General features: G+C 40.8%; 1 protein-coding gene across 1 annotated transcript in view; it reads left to right on the plus strand.

The window, feature by feature from the left end:
• Positions 1 to 17,918, plus strand: part of cyp26b1 (cytochrome P450, family 26, subfamily b, polypeptide 1) — a 38,455-nt gene extending 20,537 nt beyond the window's left edge. Inside the window, exons 3-7 of the mRNA XM_004561115.6 lie at positions 10,431 to 10,549; positions 10,790 to 10,946; positions 11,308 to 11,463; positions 13,032 to 13,316; positions 14,250 to 17,918. Of these exons, the coding sequence (XP_004561172.1) occupies positions 10,431 to 10,549; positions 10,790 to 10,946; positions 11,308 to 11,463; positions 13,032 to 13,316; positions 14,250 to 14,642 (1,110 nt within the window). The 3' untranslated portion in view covers positions 14,643 to 17,918. The remainder of the gene's footprint in view (positions 1 to 10,430; positions 10,550 to 10,789; positions 10,947 to 11,307; positions 11,464 to 13,031; positions 13,317 to 14,249) is intronic.
• The last annotated feature ends 1,698 nt before the right edge of the window (positions 17,919 to 19,616 follow it).

Below are 19,616 nucleotides of genomic sequence, written 5' to 3' on the forward strand. Positions count from 1 at the left end.
CCTGAGACAATGCTTGAATACATTTCTCGGAGGCAAAAGAAACGTGAGGCAGTAAAAACATATAAAATCACCAGGACATCTTAAATAGTCGGCTTTTACTTTTACCAAAGATGAAGATCTGTCTCCACATGCAAACAAAAATAAACTCTGAATTTCATGTCTAAAAATTACTTAATTCTTAAGACCTATAGGATTTCTATATTAATCTGTTAGTCATTTCATTTATAAGCTGCCAGAGAACAGTGAAAAATCCACCCGTCATCAAGCACAACGTCTTAAAACAAGGAGTCTGGAGCAAGGGCAGAACCACTGCGCTTTAATCGATGAAGAAAATAAAAAGCAGACCTAATTTAAATGCAAACAATTAATAGATGGAACATCAACTTTTTAATTCCTAATGATTGAGTGAAAACAAAATTGGGAATTGGGATGTGCACATTATTTTTGTTTGCAAAGGCAACCATCGGACTCGGGAGTGACGAGCATCTTTGATCGAGTCCCAAACAAGTTTTCAGCCTATTTTCTGTTGATTTCTTCATCTCTTTGCACACTATGTGCACATCAACCTGCAGCAGCTGCAACTGCATGCAGAAACGCTCATCAATATTCATGCTGTGGAATAAGTGGCAGACAGTGACGTGCACACATTCGGAGTCCTCTGCACAAAGGGTGAGGCAGGACGCGCAAACAGACAGAGTATCGGTGTAAAGCTGATCCTGTCCGCTCGCTCTTATCAGCAGCATCCTGGCTGCTGAAGCGTGAGAACGACCCCTCCATCATTCCATCTTCTCCTGCTCCTCCTCTCATCTGCCTTCGGACAGAGCGAGTGAGAGAGCGAGAGACAGCCCTCATGTTTCTGTTTTTTTTTAAATTTTCTGTCATTTCTCCCCCTGACTATTATTATTATCTCTCTCTCGCTCGTGCACTTTCTCTCTTCTTTTCTGTCTCTTGCTTCCTCTCTGGCTCTCTCATTTCTGTGCCAAGACCATTTCAGGTAATCAGCCACTTACCTCTCCCTCCTATTATCCCCTTATCCCCAGGGCACAAACCTTCTTTTCTCTCTCTCTCTTCCACACACACACACACACACACACACACACACACACACACACACACACACACACACACACACACACACACACACACACACACATTTAATGCACACGCAACATCACGCACAAAGAATCGGAACGAGAAAAACAAGAAGTAGAGCTCCCTGTGTTTTCCTGTAAATCAGTCTCTCATTTTCTCTCTGCAGACACAGTTAGGTTTTTTTGGAGGGGTTTGGAGGCGGGGTCGGGTTTCCTTGCTGCCGTGCCCCGGGACAGGCGAGGGGTTGGTCGGGTCTAATCTGAGCTCTGATCCCCTCTCCTCTCCCTGGAGACCCCCGCACTAACCTCATGTAATGACCCCTGATTAGGAAGGCTGCCTCCGACACGGCACAAAGAGGGGCTTTCTGTGGGGGCCCAACATACACACACACACACCTGAACGCTGCCTTGGATGGATACACACACAGTAAAGTTGCTTAGCCTCATAGGTTTAAGCTGAAGTGCCTCTGAGCAAGACTCAAAACTCAAACTCGTGACCTCTGGCCTCCATAATAGGCAAAAAAAAAGAGATCCTTCCTAAGTAGATCAGCCAATGTGGTGTCAAACTGTCGAGTTCAGAGAGAATTTTGACCTGAATGCAAAGAGGAAAATCCTTGTCTTTGAAGCCTTTTCTCTGATAGAAATAAATCATGAAGAAAAAACGATTAAAACAACAAAATTCCACAATTTCTTTAACTTATTTAGGGAAAGAACGGAAAATTATCATGGCCTCGACTCCAGCCAAGCTGTCCCCGAATGTTCGACTGTTGCATCTAACCTGATTTCAACTTGTCTACTGTCCTGTTTATGATCGGGAAACCTGCAGTTCTGGATCATTTTTAGCACGACTGATATGTTTAGATCTCTTAATGGTCCTTCCCCTTTGCCTTTTTGAGTCTCCTCAAGTTGATGAAGTCACGTGGAGCATAGTGATGAGGGAAAAAAATGGCACACAAGCATCTCAGTCCTGGCTGTGTTTTTTCTGGGGTGAGACAGTATTTTTTTCTCTGCAGTGTCAGTCTCATTCTGAGGGATGAGCTAAAAACTTCAGTCGTGGCGGCAGACCCGGTTCTGGTCACCGGTTATGCTCTTCTACATGAAACAGCAGAGGATGTTTGCTCTCTCTGCACAAGTTTCGAGCCTGTGGTAAGATCACAGAGCACAAGTGGTCAAAACTTTCAGGACTTTCAGGGAGATCTAAAAGCAGCCTGGAAACTGTCATGACATGCCCTAGAACAGGGCTGCCCAATCCCAGTCCTCGAGAGCTACTATCCTGCAGCTTTTAGATGCATCCCTACTCCAACACAGCTGAATCAAATGAATGGCTTGTTATCAGGCCTTTGCCAAACACGATGGCATGCTGAAGAGGTAATCAAACCATTTGATTCAGCTGTGTTGGAGTAGGGATGCATCTAAAAGCTGCAGGACGGTAGCTCTTGAGGACCGGGATTGGGCACCCCTGCCCTAGAAAATCAGCCAAGTTCAGGTAAGACTTTTGATTTTTGTGGGCCTCCACGCCACCTCGTACATCGTCTTAGCTTCAGTGCGGACCAATCCCATCATGGATCAGTACCCACCACTGCTGCCAAGTTAGTCACTTTCTAGCTAGATAAATATATATGGATATATGAGCACTTAAGTCAGCTACCCCTGAAAAAAACAACATTTTATGGGATTGTTTAAACCTTGTTGCAGATACAGAACTAGAAAGACTTCAAGAGAGCTATTAGTGAACATGTAGGTTTAAAGAGCCATCAGAAAACCAATAGACTGAGCTTGTGGCAGGTGCAGAGAGGCGGGTGGCTTGCAGTTTCCTTCAAATATACGCGTGTTTACACTTTGACTTTCAGCTTGCTGTGGTATTTACAGACACATCACTTCAATATAAGGAGGGCCGACAGAATGAATGATATTATAAGGAGAGCCAGAGGTCAGCTAGCCATTTTTCAGCAGCTTAAACAAGAGTGTGTGTGTGTGTGTGTGTGTGTGTGTGTGTGCGCGCGCGCGCGCGCGGGCTCCCTCCTGTTTTTCTCGATAATAAAGCTAAGTCAACAGAAAGAAGCGAAACACCATCAGCTGAGAGAAAAATAAGAAACTGGTTTACTGTCTGACCAGCTGGACCAGAGTGTCTCCTCTGTGTGTGTGTCTGTGGTTTTCATATGGAAAAACAATCTGCACACAGCACATTAGCCTTTTTGGTGGATCAACAGAGCCAGCCAGTTTCCATATAACCCCGTGTTAAACTAGGAAACTAACTCCATCAAAGAACCACAGTAGACTGGTTTTCCACTACAGGCCAATCAGAGCCTAACAAGGGCAGCCAGGACTTACACATCATCCTTGACTGAAAACAACATCGAACATACCGTTTGCATTTCTGCTGCGAACTGAAGGACTTTTTTTATTTTGGTGGGTTTTAGTTGTGTAGGCTAAGATCTTTGCTCCTGCTGGATGAACAACTAGATGGGTTTGAGCGTAGTGTTTGTTCTCATGTAGACATCAGACTTTCCAATGAAATATGTCTTTTTCAGATCTGTGCAAACACTAGAGGCACGGCAAGACTGCTTAAACTCCACGAAGGTATTCGATTAGGTTAATGACTCTTGGCCAGAATCAAAAATCAGAGTTTAGAGATATATCTCTTTTATTTCCAGCTTAAAAAAACTGAAGTTCAATAATTAGAGGTTGTAACTCTGTTTTTGGTCTCCACTGTCACATCAGGGAAGATGCTACACAATTTGTTAGCTTTGACCACTTTCCCCCCCTTTTTTTGGACACATTGCATTCATCAGTGTTTTAAATTCAATTCAATTTGGTTCTATTTATATTGAACAAATCATAACAACAGTTTCCTCAAGGTGCTTCATATTGTAAAGTAAAGACCGCACAGTAATACAGACAAAACCCCAACAATCAGGTAACGCCCCTATAAGCAAGAACTTGGTGACAGTGGGAAGGAGGCAGCTGGTTGGGGCTAGATTAAAGAAGCAGGCTATGGTTATAAACATGCTTCTTTAGAGAGTCCTACTTGGCTCTCAGTGGAAATGTTTCCCTCTGTGATGGAACAACACTGTGCAAACACTCTGTTGACTGTGGCAGCCACTACTTTTATTTTCAGCTTCACGAGATACTTCTCACTTCTTCAATTTAAGCCCACAGCCGCCCGCACATTCCCTCATACCATCCCTTTCTTTTCCAGTTTTTCTCCACATTTTCCTTCCCCCTTTGTTATTCTTTCTTTTGGAAACATTGCCCGATCCTTACATTTAGAAAAAACCAAACTTGGACAAAGAAAAAATAGAGATGTAGAGAGAAGAATGGACAAGAATCTGACTCGATCTAACACCTTTTCTCGGTTGCTGCCGGGGTTTTCTCGAGGAACTCCATAAACGCTTGCTTTAAATAAGCGTACAGTGAAATCAGAGAGATGTGATGTCTGTGAAAGTGCTGCGATGGTGATGATTCTTTGCATGGAGCCCTTGTATGTTTGTCTCAGCCTCCTGTGCTTCTGCTCATCACCAGTAGAGGGCACTGCAAAGTGGGACTGAGGTGAAGCCCACTCTGTGCGTCCCTTTTTTTTTAAATCCAGGTTTTATCATTGCTAAGATCAAATTGACCTCTTAAAAATTTCAAAAGTGTATATACATATTTTCTAAAGATCCAGTGGAAGTTTAAAATCAGTACAGTACTATACTGTCTTAGAAATACTGCATGCAAGAAAGATAATTTAGTTTTGAGAAAAGTAATACTCAACAATACCCAGAAAGTAAAAATCCAGCAGTCCAGCATTACAGCTTGTTATTACTTGACATGAATAAACAGTAGCACAGTGGTACAATGGTTAGAGCTATTGCAACACAGCAAGAAGGTCCTGGGTTTGAGTCTAGGAGCTTCTTCTGTGTGGAGTTTGCATTTTCTCCTTGTGCCTGCGTGGTTTCCTGCAGGATAGCTTCCACCCACAGTCCAAGACGTGTATGTTGGGTTCATCTGTGATTCTAAATCAGCCGAAGGTGTGAATCTCTTTGTGCAACCAGCGTGTACCCTGACTTCCACCCAGTGACAGCTGGGAGGGGCTCCAGCCACCCCATTACCCTGAATTAGATAGAGATGTGTTCCTGAATACAGTGCTGTAGCTGCACGTTAAACATGTGCACTGCTGTTAGTTTTTCCGCTCTATATTTCCAAATTCTGTTAAATAATTAAAAGTTAAATTATTACGTGCCTTCCTCCTAAAAGTAAATGACGGGGTGAAATATTAAGCTTAATATTGACCTTAACCCTCATCAGCAAAGCAATCACTTTGTGATTCAACGTGACAATACAAGCAGGGAAAAACACAGGGACTGCTTTTGTAAGTAGGAGAAATGAGTAAAAAGGAATAAATAGTATGGTTTAGAAAAAAAGGATGGATGAAGGGGCAGGGAGAGCCAGGAAGAGGTGGGAGCAGAGAGAGAGAGAGAAAGAGGGAGGGAAAGGAGGGCAGAGAAAAGAATAAAGGAGTCTTTACATGTCTGTGGAACCAGCAGCTCGCAGCACTTTCACATAATTTAAGACATATGGACGTTATTAGGACAACTGTGTCTGTGTGCGAGTGTGTGTCTGACTATATCTGTGTGTGAGAGAGAGAGAGCACAGGAGTGAGTGTGTCTTTAAGCATGTGTCTTTGCGCTGCAGGCTACAGAAGACAGTCACGTTTTTGTGGTGCAGCAAAATGACTGTTGTATTGAACAATCCCCCACTAAAACACACACACACACAAACTCCCGTCTTGTGTGGAACTTGGAACGTCCCAGAGTGACACTACATAAAAAACTGTGTTTGATTGGCAGCCAGAGAAACTGTGTGTGTTTCTCAACGTGTGTGTGTTTGTCTGACCTGTAGTTACCTTTCAGAGTCTCCCGTCTGCCTGCTCACACACTGACTGCCTGACTCACGGGTCCTACAGTAGCTCAACCTTTCTGCTCTGTCTGTACTTAAAAGTGTGTGTGTGTGTGTGTGTGTGTGTGTGTGTGTGTGTGTGTGTGTGTGTGTGTGTGTGTGTGTGTGTGTGTGTGTGTGTGTGTGTGTGTGTGTGTGTGTGTGTGTGTGTGTGTGTGTGTGTGTGTTGGAAGAGACAAAGTGCTCAACCAGATTGACCAATTATGCATAATCCAGTGCAGACGGGTTAAATGGCTAAATTCACAATGTTACAGAGCCTTATTTGGCCTAACTAGTGTTTCTGGCGTTCAGTCTCTGCTTGGTGTGTGTGTGTGTTTGCATGGTTTTTATTGCTGATTTTTCATGATGATTCACAAACATATTTGCGTTGCATGTACTGGATATTGTATATAAAAGATAAATGGAGCTTCTTGATTTAAAAAGTGCCTTAAACCTGAATTCTTTTGAACGGCCAGCAGAGGGAGATTCCACTGGTTGTGAAGAGATTTCGGGTAGCGTTGAAGGTTATTGGAAAATTATTTGATCTCCGACTCTCAGTCAACACTTTTCATATTCTTTAAGGTCTCAGACTTTAGCTTTCAGACTGACTGAGCGCAATGTGATGTTTAAATTGTAAACTGTGGTCGTATCCATCCATACTTCTCTACATTAAGATATTTCCAGGACCGCTCAGAGATGTAATCTCTCTAGTTTGTCCTGGTCCTACCTGGGGCTTCATCCTGGTAGGACATACTTGGAACACCTCATCTTACCAGGAGGTGTCCGGGAGGTATCTTAATCAGATGCCTGAACCACCTGAAACACATTCTTATCTGAAGGTATGCTGAAAACTAACAACCTAGTTTTTATAAGCAAAACCTCAGCATGAGGAGACATGATGAGGGCTGGTGGAAGTATAAGGCACAAAGCTGCCAGCCAGAAGACTGTTGCATCCCCTTGGGGAGCTTTGTGTTTTGTGATTTGTTTTGCTCTGTTTTCATTCACTGATTGGTTAGCACAAAAAGGACTTTGTTCGATGTAAGACAAAATGGCTCTGTTATAATATGCCCCTTCACAACAGCAGCCCTGCACATAAGCAGGGTACATGGCACTCAATGTGACACCGAGTTGTCTTGAACAAGCATTGATACGTGCGTAACACTCGTCTCATTATCGCCATGATTGGTGCGACACTGACAGCTTTGACAAATTTGACTTTGGCAGCGCTCGACACCATGGGAATGGGAACAGGCTGACCACAACCCTGTTTTACCACGCAACTTCAGCAACCCTCACGGGACAATCGATGTCATTATGAAAAGAGTGGAAAGCAGTTTAAAGATGCGCAATCCTTCGAATTTCATCCAAATCCAATCAGTGGTGTCCACTGTTTCCTGGGCAACAGACAAACAAATGACTGATTAATACAACATTGACAGCCCTCAAAGTAGCAGACGAACAAAAGACGTCACTGCAGTTTCAGTATCTCAGGCTCTTTTGAGTTCAGATATTGTGTGTAATCTCCTGTGGTTGGGGTTGGGCAGCAGGTCGTGTAAGCTGATCTGTGACCAGCAGTCCCAGGGTGCGGCAGCAGAGGAAATGTAGTGCTACTAAGGTCTTAGAGGGCTCTGTGATCTGCACTAACCACTCCCTAACGCACAGCACATACGTATGTACCCGTACAGTGCGCACATGTAACGCATGCACGCACTCGTGCACTCGGCACCAGCTCAGTGGACTATTGTTCATTCATTTTCAGGAGGGCGTAGGGAGGGAAGCAGACTTTGGAGGAATGAGAAGAGCGGCAGAAAATAAGAGGGAAATGAAGTAGAGAGCAAAATAAGAGTATGAGCGCCCAACTGATGTTTTGGTGGCTGAAACATCAACCTCAAGAACCACATGTACCCTCTCTGGCCTTGGTTCAGATCCCACTAGAAGCTGCTTTCTTCCCTCTCAATAAGTCAATGAAGAGAAGCAGAAACACTCCACTGGCTCCTCCGGTGTGTTAACATATGGGAAATATATTCCAAAATAAACAATAAAGGCACTTTGTTTGTGCATATTTCAGTAAAACAAAGAATCTGGACACAATACAGTTTTTACGAGCATATACTGTTATACTTTAAAAAAAAAACAAAAAACTCTTTCCCCCATACAGACAACATTTGACAGCCTCCCCTGTACCCTTAATGATGAGTTTTGACACTTCACAATATCAATAAAGAGGTGGTTTGACCACCATTAGAATAGTTTCCGGGTTTCTCCAAGGATAGCTGCATAAGCAGAGACCAACCTCACCAACTTTTGATGAACAACCAGTCATTTTGTTATGTAAAAAGCCCTGAAATATGACAGAAACCACTCAGTTAAGAAAAGGGTTTCAAAGGTTACTCCTCATCAGCTTTCAGGTGGTAACGAATTAAGGATGATTGCAGACAAAAGCCATTATCAAAGAGATTAAGCATATATTTTCTTTTACAACATGCTGCTATTAGAAACAATACCTATACAGGATTTTTTTTTTTAGCATAGATTAGTTTCTCTGCAGGGTCTAATAAAGGAGAAAGTCATAAAAAGAAACCACAGTGATTAAATAAAGCAGAGAAAAACCACAGACAAGTAGCAGTTGGAAGTTTTGTATGTGTATTTTAGATAATAAAAACGAAAGCCATTAAAAAATAATAAAAATCCACTTAACGTCTGCTGGATTGGAGACATTTCCAAAACAACTGTAAGGCTTCAATGACCACTATTTATTAGAAGTTTTCCACTTCTAATGGAAACTCAGCTCATTCAGCTTTGATTTCTGATTCAGTAAAACCTATAAGATGTATTGATTAGAGGGTGGTCCAAATTAAATATGACAGTCTTTTTTTGAAGTCTCAGTGTGACCATTCTAATATCATTGTCTTGTTTTGGAGCCAGGTGTGATTGTTGAGTGCATAGACACAGTTAGTTACTACTAGGCAGAACAGTGTTTCATTATTATTATTTTTATTAGTATTTTTAAATAGTATAACAATACTAGAGCGCAGACATGTCGGACAAACAAACAATATTTGCTTTAAAATACTCCAAATATGTTTGAAGTGTCCACTTTAGTTACTTGCATCAGTGGATGTAAAGGATAAAAAGCCCCAACAAGTCAGCCATGCCTTGGTTAGATTAGGGAACAATATTAAAAATAGTAACTGTGTACAGCTATTAAGAAGAGAGAAATTTTTGTAGCAGCCTGTGAACATGTTTATTTTTGTTGTAAAGTAGGAGCATTTTAATATGGGGCTCTATGGGCATTTACCAACTTTTGGAATCAGCCTCAAGTGGCCACTGAAGGAACTGCACCTCACTTCTGGCATATTCTTTTTAGGTGAAATCCTAAACACAGCTACAAAATTTGATTTCACTCAGTGTTTTGAGAAAATAATTAAGGCTGTTAACGGCTACAGTTCATCTGGTTCTAACTTTGTTTTTTCTTCTTCACTCATCTACATAATTAGGAAAATGTCCAACCGTTAAAGGAACAAGAAACTTATTAGTTCAAATAAAACTAAGCATGGGTAGTTGACTCATTTTAATATAAAAGCTCTATTCTAGTCCATTTCCCTCTCCTTTTTCTCCTCTTCGGTGTTCTCCCCTCTAAATCATTCCCAAGACTCTTTCATGGGCAGTTTTGCACTTTAAATCTGATGGAATATTATTTGTCCAAACAACACTGACGACTGGTGACTGATTCATACTAAGAAATACTCTGTGCAGCCAGGAAAGAACTTAGCTCTTCCCCCTCTTTCTGTTCGTGCTCTTTCTGTCTGTCATTCTAGTTCTGCTGACTACAGGGGAAAAACCTCCACAATGTATAAGTCTCTGTAAAGACCAAGCAAGAGCAATAAGGGGGGAGAGACAGAGAGAGGGAGAACTTGGGGATAAATAAGGAACGGGAATCATAGAAAATGAAAAAATGAATGAACACGTGATGGAAAGTCCAGCCTAGGTAGAATTTAGAAGAGAGAAGGAGATCAATGGTTAGACAATTTAGAGAAATATGAGAGGCCAAGACAATGGCTACAAAAATACAGCCAGATGTTTTATCCTTTACCAAAAACCAGTTGTCTCTTTCATGGTCAACTGTAGAACTTTGTACCAAATTTCACTTGTAAAGTGCACATTTTTAGATGCCCTGCAAACCAAGAGACAGACACAAAACACCCCAATAAATTCCCAGTGAATACCAGCATTACTGCAGAATAAACTTGTGCTTCCTGTTGTCTTTCCACATACCTGTCAGTCAGGATTTACCGAGGGGATTACAACATATAATCTGTGGACATTTGTCCTCTGTTTTGACTTGCACTTCTCCAACAGCTGGGCGCTGTTGCATTCTGCATTTGAGACTGATGTTATTTGCTCATTTCTCTGTCCCTCCAGGTGTTTGCCAAAGTGTTCAGCCATGAGGCCTTAGAGTCGTACCTCCCTAAAATCCAGCAGGTCATCCAGGAGAGTCTCAGAGTGTGGAGCTCTACACCTGAGCCCATCAACGTCTACAGGTACGGCCAGGAAAGGACAGTGGAGACAGTTGTTAATGTAGCTAAAATCTGGGAGCAAGACTAAAACAGCGCTCCTATCCTAGGTGAATGCAGGTAGAAAGGTATTTATGATGAGTATCGCTGACAACACAGAGTCGTTATCAGCAGTGGTAGAAACTCAGAATATACAACAGTTCAAAAACACAGGCTGCTTCAATGGGCTACTAAATTAATATTCTGTCATCTGTCATTTTTCTGTAGGGAGAGCCAGAGGCTGTCCTTCACCATGGCTGTCAGGGTGCTGCTGGGCTTCAGGGTGACGGAGGAGGAAATGAAGCATTTGTTCTCAACCTTCCAGGACTTTGTTAACAACCTCTTCAGTCTGCCCATAGACCTGCCATTTAGTGGCTACAGAAGGGTAAGTGTATCATATGACCACTTCCTTCTCATTGGTATTTTTGGAGCTTAGTATATCTTTTTACATCTTAATGTCCCCAAAAATAAAAGTGTTTTCCCAACTGGTCACTGCAGATGGCTGCACCTCCCTGAGCCTGGTTCTGTTCAACGGTACTTCCTGTTAAAAGGGAGTTTTTCTTTCCTACTGTCATCAAGTGTTTGCTCATAGGGCGTTGTGCAACTGTTTAGGTTTCTTTCTAATATTGTAGGATCTTTACCTTACAATACAAAGCATTTTGGGGTGCTTGTTGCTCAGCTAAACTGAATTTGCATCAAAGAGGACATTTTAAGGGTAAAAGGACTTAATTTGTGCATTGTTGCAGGGTATCCGTGCACGAGACACCCTTCAGAAGAGCATAGAGAAAGCCATCAGGGAGAAGCCCATGTGCACCCAAGGCAAAGATTACAGTGACGCGTTGGATGTCCTAATGGAGAGTTCCAAAGAGAATGGCAGCGAGCTCACCATGCAAGAACTCAAGGTAACATACCTAAGCACAAAAAAACAGCCACCTGGGAAAGAGGGTAGGGTAGTGCAAGCATGCGCTGAAAAGAAGCCAGAACCACAAGAAGTCACTCAATCGCATGTAGAAGCACGTGGATACACACTGATTCGTATGGGTGCAAACACACATAGAAATCTCTATTTACCTAGCAGAGAGCTGCCAAAGGGAACCAGTCTGGGCTGACTGAAAACACAAACAGTCATCATAATTCTCTGACAAATCAGCCAGTGATCATAAGTACCAAATGGGGATAATGATACACACCCTAATGTGAAATATGAAAGCAAGCTGCGTTAATACCTATCGGCTGACAGGAACAGCATAACACACACATACACACACACTCATGGTCAGGCACACCCTCTGTTTACCTATTAAAGTAATTCAGAGGAATTCTGTGGAAACTCGACTCTCTGCTTCTCTCTCGGACTTTGTGGTTTCTGGGTTAAGTCCAGGGCCAAAAATAAGTCAACACTCCCCCCCTGCTAGGGGTCTGAAAGAGGCCTCCTGTACGCACACACTCACACACAAATATTTAAATACACACACAAAGTGAACTGGGGAGGCCCTGTCGCTTTCTCCTGCAGTTTTCTGACGCATGCATTTATAGCGCGCACACACACACACACACGTGTGTGTGTGTGTGTGTGTGTGTGTGTATATATATATATATATATATATATATATATGCATATGCATGCTGGTAGATGCGAGGAGGACCTCACTATTATTTATTCCACTGACTTAAGGCCTTAAGGGGCCCAGCATAGTGCACACTGAGTTTGTTATTGGATGTTACCTTCATATTTCCAAACACACTACTTTTCAGGAATTAAAAACACCATTCTTTTATTATGTATTGACTTTTGACTCCTCTCTCTCTTTTGGTCCAACATTGTTCCAAAACAAATGGCAAGCTTGAGGTGTGGGGTAATGGATTTGTGTCCAAATTTTGGTTGAGTTTGCACATAGCTCTGTTTTTACTCAGTGGAAAGAACAATTTTACATTTTTTAGAATAATATTCCTACATGCCGCTGTTAAACAAGCAGTTTCTGGGTTTACTTCTAGCTCAAAAAGACTATGAAAGACTACTGGTTGAGCATTTGGCTGATGCTCACCCTCAGCCTTCTTTATTTCCACTCTGCAAACTGTTTATTAAAACAACAAGTAATTAACCAATCAGAGATGAAATGAGGCTATAGTTGGCTTGCTCTCAAAGTAAAGACAAGTCAGCTGATACACCCTCAGTACTGCCAAGTACTCAATGAATGCTTGTGATCATTCAAGAATGAGTCTTTACTTTCCTAGTTATTGTTGTAAATAGTGATAGGAACTCTTTTTCAAAGCTGTTTGCTATTCTATAAACCCATAAAAGTTTTTCCCCCATGGGAGAAGATGAAAAATGTATAGGGTCGACTGATACCCTGGGAGCTCGGGACCTCCAAGGGGTTGCAAGATAAATGTGTTTTTCTGCAAAACTGTTAACCAAACAAGACCCAAGTAGCGCACTAATACACCATCGTATCTGTTTGCTGACCCACAGGAATCAACCATTGAGCTGATCTTTGCTGCCTTTGCCACCACTGCCAGCGCAAGCACCTCCCTTATCATGCAGCTCCTCCGCCACCCGCAAGTCCTTGAGCGCCTGAGGGAGGAACTGAGATCCAGGGGTCTCCTTCACAACGGCTGCCTCTGCCCAGAAGCAGAACTGAGGCTCGACACCATTATCAGCCTGAAGTACCTGGACTGTGTCATCAAGGAGGTGCTGAGACTCTTTACTCCTGTTTCTGGGGCCTACCGAACCGCCATGCAGACCTTCGAACTGGACGTAAGTGTCCCTAGAACAGTACATCCTTCACATCTTCATGTACCTCTTGTTGTGCAGCATGCTTGCCTTAACATGAATTTTCTTTTTTAAATCAATGCTACTCAATGTCAGCTTTTATTTCCCGTTATATTTTTGTGCAGTGGTAGTTCTGTCATATCAAATCTACCCAAAAGGTCAGAGACTCAACTAGAAGAACCATCGAGTTACCATTCAAATGAATGGTGTAGGTGTTGGTTCACAACCTGCAGACACTACAAGAATCATTACAAGAGTACCAAGAGTCTCATCACACAAAAGGAGGGAAGGGGAGGTTTAGAGGAAAATTACCAAGGATGGACCTCTTTAAATAGCTATCTGTATTTAAAGAAGAGAGAACCACTGGCAATGGAAACGAATTTTGGTACAAAAAGTGTTCCAATGTCCTGATCACCATCACAGATGAATTCAGCAGTGAAACTATTTATGATGATTTTGACTTTATTTGCTTCTTTAATGTATTTGCATTCATTAACAATGACCACTGGATAGAAAAAGAAGGTCCTAGCCCACATATCTTCTGATACTCTGCACGCCTGAAAAAAATGGGTGTTGCAGCCAGATGTTAAATCAACAGACTCTTTCCATTGTACACGTACAATGACAGTAATGGGCTATTCTAGTCTATTCTATTCTATTCTATTCCAATGGGTTCCTGGATTGATCAAGGACCCTAAATGCTTCTCATATTGCTGTATTCTGGTATGAACAGAGAAAAGATGGTTTGAATATGGAAGAACACATATTAGCAGAAAAGTTCACAATTACTTCTTGGGGATACAACAACAGAAATCAGATTGTTATCCAAATTAATTGGTCATATGTGCTTATGGTGGCTAAGTGAACAATTATTTTTATGTGTGTTCATTGTTATGAATTCTGGTCTTTTGTCTCCAGGGAGTCCAGATTCCCAAAGGCTGGAGTGTGATGTACAGCATTCGGGACACCCACGACACTGCTGCCGTCTTCAAAGATGTGGATGCCTTTGACCCTGACCGCTTCAGTCAGGAGCGGAGTGAAGACAAAGAAGGACGCTTCCACTATCTGCCTTTTGGTGGCGGCGTCAGGTCCTGTCTGGGAAAGCAGCTCGCCACCCTCTTCCTTCGCATCCTGGCGATTGAGCTGGCCTGCACCAGCCGCTTCGAGCTGGCTACGCGGAACTTCCCCCGCGTGATCACGGTGCCCGTTGTCCACCCGGTCGATGGGCTGAAGGTTAAGTTCTACGGATTGGACTCCAACCAAAATGAGATCATGGCCAAGTCCGAAGAGCTCCTGGGAGCGACAGTTTAAAAGGGTGGAGGGGTTGATGAGTGGGGGTAGGGGAGGAGAGCAGATTTGTAAGGGAGAAGATTTGAGAAAGGAAGGAATACATTTTAGAGTTATCTTTTCCTTTCCACCTTTTTTTTCAGCCAAGAAGGAGAAGTCTTAGTGTTATGCTACAGCTGATGATTTGGACTTTCCTTTAAGAAAGAAAGAAGCTGCCAAAAAAAGTTCTAGAGTTCTATACTATACAAAGAACTATAACACAAAAAGTATGTACAAAAAAAAGAAAACAAAAAAGCTATGTAATATAATTTGAAAAAGAATGTGGGTAGTGCACAAAGGGAGAAAGAGAGTTGTGGTGGTACTTTTGGTGAAATGAAGTGTAGAAAAGTTAAAGATGGTTGTCAATGGGAGGCGAGATGGATGAAACAGGGTAAAGGATGAACAAATATGATATTCTAGCATTTATGCTTGTGCTTAATCAAAAAATGAGTGAACCATTTCAGTTGTATAGCAGGGTAAGAGAGATGGATATATAGACTTAAACATTTCAGGTTTCATGATCCTTTAGTCTTTTTCATTTCCTTCTTAGTGGTGCCCTCCAAATTTAATCCATGTCTTTTTAGTGTATGGTAGTGGTAGCTTTTTTTGGGTTCTTTCCAATTCAAGTTCTTTACTAGCACTCGGATGCACCCTAAAGGATCGTTGCACACTGGGTAGCAGGTTGTGCATCACTTTAGCTCTATACCATTAACTGTATGATGATGCAGTATATACTTTTGAGTGGTTTAAACTTGTACTGCTAATTAGTGTCAAGTATCAATGAAGAATGTATTTTAATGGGGAAGATACGCTGGATGGCTAAGTTGAGGGGCAGTACTCAAACCACACTGAAGTGATGTAAATGGGCAATTTGTTTCTTATGACAACATTGCCTTTCCTATCTGCCTCTAACAGTTTCCATATTACCTCCACTCGTGCACCATAAAGTAAAATAAGCTTCTCAAAGTACTAGCATCGCAAAGAAACACATACATAAAGGCTAAGAGCTGCAGAGCTTTTATCCAGGAGGGAGGGGGGATTTTAATGCAAAGTGCAGCTGCAATCACAGCAAAGAGAGGAACTAGGGAGCCTCAAACTCTTTGAGATATATCTTGAAAGAATAAAATCATGCTGGAAGGACAATGTGCTTTCTGGCTCTAACATTCCACTTAAAAAGCCCTAAAAATGGGAACTGAGTTCAAGAGAAGCTCAAAGACAGCCTTACTTCCTTAATTCCACTTTGAACCTTGAGATTGTTTTCAGGTTGCCCGTCTGCATCAAGTCAGAATCTTGCCCATATATACAAATCCTCAATTATCTAAAAAGTGAATAAACTCAGGTGCAGATTAGGCACTATGGTGTAGAACTGATAAGCCTTCTTTAATATTTAACTATGACTGCACATAACAGGACTATCCCTTACTTGCCGCCGTAACTTCAGAGCTGGATTGATGTTTTTTGCCCAAATCAAAAAGAAGAAAAAAAGAAGATGAATCATGGGGTGAGGGTGAGCAACTTCAAACAGCAATTCTTTTTCTACTTGACATGTTACCCTTCTGCAACCATTTTGCATCCCCCAAAGCAAACAATTTTGTTGGTGGAAGCACAAACAACCGACAGGAATTCCCATTCGGCATCACACAAGATAAAAGCAATGGAATTCAGGTCAAAAGTAACGTGGTCCAGGTCTGCTTTGTAAATTCTCTGAACCTGTGCTTTGATTTGATTTGATTTTTTTATATACCACACTACCAAGTTGCATTGAGATTGTACTCTCTCTCGGGTGGACACTTTGTCCCGCTAACAAGGAAACAAGTAACTTTAAGGACTTGCTCCGAGAGAGAGAGAGCAGTGAAAAAAAGAAGGGTAAGGCGGAGGTGGAGAGAAGTCCTAAATACATGCTGCTTGAATGTTGCTTTGTCATTCTGCGTTTGTTTATTTGTGTGCTGTTTTTATTTGTGTGGCTCCCTGGGGCGGCCATTTTGAGCTCTGCGGAAAAAATTGACGCTCTGTCTTGCTGCTCCTCCAATCAACACTAAGAATGCAAAAACAAAAGTAATTCCACGGTTTAAGCAACTTTATGAGCTGAAAGAGATTTATTGCTCGAGGTGATTGCACAATCAGAACTCTTGGAGATTTTTGTGTTCCATAATTGGAAAGGAACATCCAGTTCTTTTTCCCATATATGGAAAGCTTCTAACAGTGGAAATCTGGGACTTGTTTGGGACATTCTGAGCTCCTTGGACAGAGTTCTATGTTTTGAGCTTGGGAGAGAAGGACCAATGAGGTTTTAGGGGAGGACAGGGTGGCACTCAGAGTTTTTTTGTTTATTTTTAAATAAAATTTGATATCTAATTGGACCATCCTGTTGTCCACTAACATTCCAGATGGATCCTGCCTGTGCCAGATGTTGTTCACTCTTTCTGCCAACCACACCACTGATCTCGTCATGATGAAAAAATATGAACGTAGATATTTTTGTTTTTGGTTTTGCTGCTTTTCTTGTGTACATTTTCTAATTGAGAGTTCTAGATTGCAATAGTTTGTATCGAGTGAGACTTGCTATTTCTTTCCTTCATTCATATATATATATATATATATATATATATATATATATATATATAATTTAGCTGATTAAAATATTTTGTGAAAGCAGAAAGAGCATTAACAGGTTATAGTGTATATTAATTTGTACAATATTCCTTTCATTAGCAAGCCATTGGGGAAAATCAGCTATTTACATCAACTAATAACCTAATATTAATGTTATTGTACAATTAATATTGTTGTTATAAGATATTTGAAATGCTATTTTTATTCTATTACAGATTTAGAGTTTTTAGGCTAAATGAGAAGGTCTTTGGTAAATATTGGATGTATTTAGAATGTTATGTATTTCAATTATATTGTAAACAGTGTTTAAAATGTTAATATTGATGATTTGATTACTGTAATAATTATTATTTGTTTTGTTATTCAGACTTATTATCACTGCATTTTATTTGATATTAATTATGGGAAACAAAAAAGCACTTGTGAGGTATGTTTTATTTTTTAAGTGCCATGCGACTACACTTCCTTTTTCTCTCACCTGTTGGTTTCTGAACCTGTCTTACGTCATTCTGTACATATTTGCCTTTCTTTATACGAAAAAAAAATCATTTAGGTTAAATATGAATGTCGTGTGCTACTTTCCTTGTTTTCTTTTTGTTACTATGATTGTTAAATATACTCCTGTAATAAAATATAAAGTGAAAAAGATATCTGAAAAGTGAATTTTTTGACCACTCTTTCTTTTGACTAGCAAAGAGAAACTGCAGTTTTTATTGGACAGCACTGTGTTACCTTCACAACAAGACGGTCCTGGTTTTTAATCCTGGCTGGGGTCTCCTTCACTGGTCCTTGCACGTGCTCTTTCTGGATACTCGATATTCCCTCATAGTCCAGACATGCATGTTAGCTTAATGGGTGTGACTGTGCAAGTAAATGGTTGGCTGGGTCTCTGTGTTAGGCCCATGCTAACCTGACAACCTCATCAAGGTGTAGGGTTGGGCAGTAATTTAAATGAATGAGAACTGACATTTTGCTTTTAAATTCTCTCAATACAACCTACAGTATGTACTCTCCCAGTAAATTTTGATATTTTAAAGCTAAAATACAATCATTGTCCCTATCAGAGATGGGCAGTAACGCGTTAATCTGATTCCTTTTTTCAAGTAATGAGTAATGTAACGGATTACTAATGCAAAAAAGCAATTAGATTACTGCTACTTTCCCGTAAGCATGCTGCGTTACTGTGTTACTAAACCGTGATTTTGTTTGTGAAGTGTCTCACGACAATGATGTAAGCGCGTGCAACGTCTGTGGCAGCAACAGACGTGTAGATCAACAATGGAGAGAGTACAACCATGTAGTGCTAAAAGCGTGGAAGTGCTTACTCTACTTCAAGTTTTATTCTGTAAAAAGTGACAGAAACATTAGCGTCCGCTGTACACTCTACGTGGGAAGAAAAGTTAAACTTCAAATCTGAGCAAGCACCGAGCAAGCCGCCACGGGAATGTGAAATTGACAGAGAAACCCCCGGATCCCTCCACTGACATGACCGCTGCGGCACTGGGCAAACCTCCACCTGCCCCACTCCTGCTAAACAGGTGAAAACAGATTTAAGAGAGTCAGGACTTAGTGTAGCTAAATCTTGGATTTTGTTTATTTTTTGCTGTTTTACTTGCATCTATTTGAAAGAGTGAGTGAAACACAAAAACATATTTCATTTTACATGCTGGAATATGCAGAAAATGGGTTTAAATATTAAAAAAGTGTATTCAAATGAAAGACTGTTGCTTATAATTAAATTTTTTGCTTGATGTGCATAAATTTAAAAGATTAAAACTAATAAAACAATTTTACAAAGAGACTTTTCCATTTGATTCAGTTTTATATGATAGATTATGCATAAAAAATAGAATTGGGCTGAAAGGTCTATTGCTTTATTAAGTATTCAGGTTGTGTATCATGTTTTTAAAAAGTAACTAAGTAATAAGTAATTAATTACTTTTGAAAATAAGTACTCAGTAATGTAACGGGGTTACTTTTTTGGAGAAGTAATCAGTAATAAGTAACTAATGACTTTTTTCAAATAACTTGAACAACACTGGTCCCTATCCATTAATTTTCAGATTTATAAGTAAATAATTACAGTTATTTATTTGCATTCCTGAAGAGAAAAAAAACATTTAATGGTTGAACATTGTACTTTATTACTTTCCGAGTTTTCAGTCCATACAGTGGACTGAAAACTCGAATTTAGGTATAAAAACTTTGCAAATTTTAGAATTTTTAGTCTTAAACATGTTTTGGCAGATTTCTAAAATATAATAGGTGGTGGTCTTATAAATTTGTTATGCGTGTGTGTGGTAGCGCTTGCAGAGCAAACAAGGTAAAATCTTCAGTTATTTGCTA

Source organism: Maylandia zebra, linkage group LG3 (genome assembly GCF_041146795.1).
Source record: "Maylandia zebra isolate NMK-2024a linkage group LG3, Mzebra_GT3a, whole genome shotgun sequence".
In the NCBI taxonomy this organism is placed as follows: Eukaryota; Metazoa; Chordata; class Actinopteri; order Cichliformes; family Cichlidae; genus Maylandia; species Maylandia zebra.